At 43.7% G+C, this 5,427-nt stretch overlaps 1 protein-coding gene across 1 annotated transcript in view; it reads left to right on the forward strand.

Annotated features, from left to right (window-relative positions):
* SCAI (suppressor of cancer cell invasion) overlaps positions 1 to 5,427 on the forward strand; it is a 106,006-nt gene that overhangs the window by 52,811 nt on the left and 47,768 nt on the right. Inside the window, exon 3 of the mRNA XM_004677341.1 lies at positions 3,226 to 3,357. Coding sequence (XP_004677398.1) covers positions 3,226 to 3,357 — 132 coding nt within the window. The remainder of the gene's footprint in view (positions 1 to 3,225; positions 3,358 to 5,427) is intronic.

Consider the following 5,427-nt stretch of genomic DNA (forward strand, 5'->3'; position numbering starts at 1 on the left):
TTAAAATATTTTTCATAGTCATTTCTGACAACTTCCGGGGCAGGCGGGAATCGAACTCATGCGGAAGCGGCTTCAGATTCCCAGTGCTGTGCTTTAACCCGCTGCGCCACCAGGGAGGGCCGTAAATCTTTTTTTTTAAAAGAGAGAGATAAATGACCTGGGATCTTAACTTCCAGTTAATCACAACCTAGTATTGTGCTGTTCAAAAGAAATATAATCAGTGTGATTATAAATTTTCTAATAAGCCACGTGAAAAAGTCAGAAATAGATTAAATCAATTTTAATAATTTAGTTTATTAAATCAAAATATTTCAGGATATAACAATGTAACAATTAGCCATGAAAATTTTATACCCTTATTTTCATACTAAGCTTTCTGATGCTGATGTATTTTAGATTTATGACTCCTCACAGTGGGCTCACATGCCAAGTGCTAGGTAGCCTCACCTGTCTGATGACTATAGCTCTGGGCAGTCCTAGAGGGCGACATCTAGAGGGTGACAGAAACCTCTTTTAAAAAAACTGTTATGTATACAACTTAGGGAGTCACTGAAGACACCTCTATTGGCTTAATCAAATGCAAGTGTCAGGAAGAGACTAGATTTTCAAGGAAGTTTTACTGAAAATTTGAATAATGTCTTGAACTATGAATATAAATTTGCCAGGTGAACAAAATAGGCAGAGAGAATCTTGTGTGAAATTGGGAGTTACTTGAGCAGAATTTGTTAGCGACTGGCAGCTGTTTCCCTGTGGTTTAATGCCAGCGCTAATGCACCAGTTCCCAGCGTCACTCACGGTAGTTGTTCCTGAAGATAAAGTTTCGAGTGGAAATGCCGGGTCAGAGGGAGCCAATGTACTGCACGGTGCTGGTGCCGACGCTCGCGTGGGCGTCTGCAGCGCCGGAGCATGCACGCTGGCCCCAGTGCACCCCCACCCCCGCTGCCAGGTGGGTGCCCTCTGGCGGGTGCTGCCCCGTTCTGCGAGGCCCCGTCTGTGTCGTGGGCCAGCCGGCTGCCCGCGGTGACACCTTGGGCTACGCCCACCACACGGATGTGGGATGGGCATCCGGGCTTCTTAAATTTCACTTGTGTGCTTCTGTCTGTGGAATCGTTGCTTTACCTATTTTTGATGTTCTCTGGAAATCGCCTTAAGCATTCTCTACTTCTGGGAAGTTTACTTCCACAGTATTTCTTTTTTTTTTTTTTTTCAATTATTTTTTATTTATACATACAAGAACTGGGGTGTAGGCCTGAGTATGGTAAGGATGGATCAGAGGACTCACCAGAGACAGAGTGGGGAGCAGAATGGGTGGATCTACTGAAATACACGGCTGAGGGGAGCAGCGGGGAGACAGGAGAGGTCTCCTGTGTCCTGTGGTCAGCTCTCTGGCTGGGGATCGAACTAAGGCTGCAGTAGCTGCAATAGCTGCACAGTGCTGTGCTTTAACCCCTTGCGCCACCCGGGAGGCCCTCCACGGTTTTTAAGCCCCACCCTCCGTATTTTGCCCTCTCCTTGTCTGGGTGCTGTTATGTGTGTGACTCTCCCTCAGATCCTTGACTTTTTCCCCGGTGATCTCTTCCCAGTGCCTGTGGTGTCTTAAGCCCAGTACCTTAGTTTAAGTTGTTCAACTCCCTCCTTTCTGCACTTCAGTCCAGCCATTTTTATTTATTTATTTATTTATTTATTTATTTATTTTTAGTGATTATAGTTTTCATGCCCTTTTTTTGGCTTCATGTAACATTTTCTTCTTGCTTTATGTCTAAGTCATGGACCACAGCCACCTTGGCGCATGAGGTGTGTGAGATGGGGGGTGGTATCTGATCTGTGCCCTGTTTGTGCCTCTCCTACTGAGTTTTGAGACTCCAGGTGGGGCTAGGCTGGGGAGACAGCTTACCCAGGGTCCGTACCCTGTGGAACAGCTTCCCAGACACAGCACTTTTCAAGAGCTGTTTTCCTTTGTTAAAGACTCCTGGTGGTCCTCTCTGGTGGTTGCAACAGGTTAGGATGAGCACTGCAAGCCAGCCACAGCCACTTCAGTGCTAGTTCTGTCCCCGCCCTGGGGGTTGACCTACATGGCTCAGCAGATCTCTCCAGACAGGCCTGCAGGGCCCCTCAGCACTGTACTTTGTCGATCTGTCTGTTCTGCTCCCCACTCTGTCTCTGGTGAATCCTCTCACTGCCCCTGTACCTCTGGCCTGTACCTCAATCTGGATTCATAAATAAATAAATCTTAAAAAGAAAAAACTCCTGGTGATGTGGTATGGGAAGAGGTGGTGGGGAGGGCGGCAGCTGCGCTGTCCGACGAGGGAAGCCACTTCCTAGCAGCCGGCTCCGGCACGCCCTCCGTCACCCAGAGTCCCTTGCCAATTCTAGGCCTGCAGGTAATTTTCCCACCTTGAGACTGCACGTGTCTGTTTAAGACAATGTTGGAGAAAAAGTATGTGCCACACCCTGACCCCAGCTCTGGTCTCTGTGCTTGTCGGCTCTGTCTCATTTTTCATTTTTACTGGGGCCACATTCCCAATTTGACTTCAGGATTGATAGAAAGAATTTTTTGTTTGCTTAGTGTAGGCTCATACTATTTTTGCTGCCTGGCAACTTGTTTTTAAAATCATTAACAGGGTTGATTATATAGAAGATGGTTTGCATTCAATAAACTATAACATATAACTTGTACTTCTGTGTGTCAGAAGTTTTTATATCCCTCTTATACTGAGGCGTTCCCACAGAGCTGCCTTGGTCCTTAAAATGTCTTAATAAGTTAGCGATAGGATCAAGTGTAGCTGTTAGTACCTCAGCATTCCCTCTTTGGCCCTTTTAGGTTGGTTTCAGTTTTAAAATATTATACTAAAATAAATATCATTAGGGATAAGCTGGTTTCTATTTCTGGGATAATTTTCTGGGATGGATTTGTAGGAGAGGTCAAATGCATTTTTATTCTTATATATGCAAAGGAAACCCTGGAATATAACAGTCATTCCAAAATATTTATTGGATGAAAGAATGTAAAAGTTGCTCTCCAATATGGTTATACCAGTTTTCATCCCCATTGACAATAAGAGATTGCCCAGTCCTCATACCATCTTATACTTAACATATTTTGGTGATTTGTTTGTAATCAGAAGAACCTTGTGTATTTCCTGGGGGAAAAAATGCTATCAGATGATATAACCAAGGTCTCTTTATTTTCATCTATTGGGGAAATGAACATATGTTTTCTTACAGGACTGAATTTGCTCTTAAAGAAATCATGTCCTCTGGAGGTGCTGAAGATGACATCCCACAGGGAGAGAGGAAAACAGTTACAGATTTTTGTTATCTTCTGGATAAATCTAAGCAGCTGTTCAATGGCTTAAGGTTAGTGGATTACTAATGCCTTCAAATTTCTTCTAGTTCTGTATTTCCCCTCCTTAAGGTTGATGAATAGTAAGTTTTAGAAAATGATGAATAGTAAGTTTTAGAAAATGTTAAGTGTTTACCTGAACAAGAAGTGATCATGCCTTTTATTTTCTTTCACACCATTTCTTCATTTTCAGGTGAAAAAAATAGGAAAAGAGGATAACATTGTTTTATTCAAGTTGAAAAGACCTATTTTGTTAAATGGTTTTATATAAATTACTTCACACCCTACTCGATTTGTTTCTGATTTTACAAATTGGGACATTGTAATCAAGGAGCCTAAATGGTGTTATATATCCAAGTGGGTGTGTGTGCTCTCATTGTGATTCTGTACATGTGTTTACATTACTTTTTTTTTTTTTAAAGATGTTATTTTTGTGTAGACGAGCTGGGGTGTATGCCAGAGTGCAAGGATTCACCAGGGACAGAGAGGGGAGCAGAATAGGTGGACGAAAGAAAACACACTGCTGAGGGGAGCAGCAGGCAAGATAGAAGAGGTCTGCTGTGCCATGTGGGTCACTCCCTGGCCGGGGATCAAACTCAAGCCCTAGCGGTGGTAGCACTGAAACTTAACTCACAGGCCACCAAGGAGGCCCTTATGTTTGCTTCTTTAGACTTTCTGTTAGGATAAAATTGTCACTGAGTAAAATAATGATGGTATGTTCTAGACAGTGTTATTTTTACTCTAGTTGTGCACACCTTGAGCAGATTGGTAGCAGAAAATACACGCAGTTTTCTTAAAATGTATACTTGATTTCTGTATGTGGTGGGTAAATAATTCCCTACCACTTTGTTTCATTGAAGTGATTTACCTTTTATTTCAATTCTTGAGATTCTTTGGGTATTAACTTACCTCAGACTGAAAGCTTCATTAGCTTAGTTTCAGTCACAAATGAATTCATGCTGCAAGTAAAATCTAAGGAGAGGCACATGTTATTTTTGAAATTTTACATGGGAATAAATATCTGCAAAGATAGTTATTTTTTTTTTTAATTTATTCATACAGAACTGGGGTACAGGCCAGAGATGCGGAGGGTGAGAGGATTCACCAGGGACAGAGTGGGGAGCAGAACAGGCAGATCGATGAAGTACACTGCTGAGGGGAGCAGCGGGTGGGTCAGGAGAGGTCTGCCACGCCATGTGGATCTCCTCCGGGGCAGGCGGGGATCAAACTCATGTGAAGGTGGCTTAAGCTTCTCAGTGCAGCGCTTTAACCCGCTGCGCCACCAGGGAGGGCCCGATAGTTATTTATTTTTAAAGATTTACTTATTTATGCATACAAGAACTAGGGTGCAGGCCAGAGGTGTGTGTGGTGAAAGGATTCACCAGAGACAGAGTGGGGAGCAGAACAGGTGGGCCTACAGAAATACACTGCGTAGGGGAGCAGCAGGCGAGACAAGAGAGGTCTGCTGCACCATGTGGGTCAGCTCCCTGGCCGGGGATCAAACTCGTGTTGCAGTGGCTACAGATAGATTCAGAATGCTGCACTTTAACCTCTCGTGCCACCAGGGAGGGTCCAACAGTGAGTTATTTTTAATGTACAATTCATTTCTGGTTTAGAAATGCTATCTTTTTCTCATATGTTTTATAATTTCATTTTGTATCTCTAGGCAGAGCTTATTTTTATACAAGTTAATTGATCTTTTAAAGAAGGCTTTGCAGTGTTAAAGATAATACAAGACCATCAGCTACCCTTTCAGCCCTCCCTTATTCCGACAGTCATTTCATTTTCTTTATAAAACTCATCCCTGTCTCTGGCCCCTCCCTGGTGGCGCAGCGGGTTAAAGCACTAAAGAAGCTTACACCAATTCTGCATGAGTTCCATCCCCCGCCTGCCCTGCCCCAGAGGAGATCCACATGGCGCCGCAGACTTCTCCTGGCCCGCCCGCTGCTCCCCTCAGCAGTGTACCTTGTCGATCTGCCTGTTCTGCTCCCCGCTCTGTTTCTGGTGAATCTTCTCACCCTCTACAAATCTGGCCTGTACCCCACTTCTGTATGAATAGATAAATAAATCTTTTTTTTTTAAAA

This window comes from Condylura cristata, unplaced genomic scaffold, assembly GCF_000260355.1.
Source record: "Condylura cristata isolate star-nosed mole 26May11 unplaced genomic scaffold, ConCri1.0 scaffold00006, whole genome shotgun sequence".
NCBI lineage: Eukaryota > Metazoa > Chordata > Mammalia > Eulipotyphla > Talpidae > Condylura > Condylura cristata.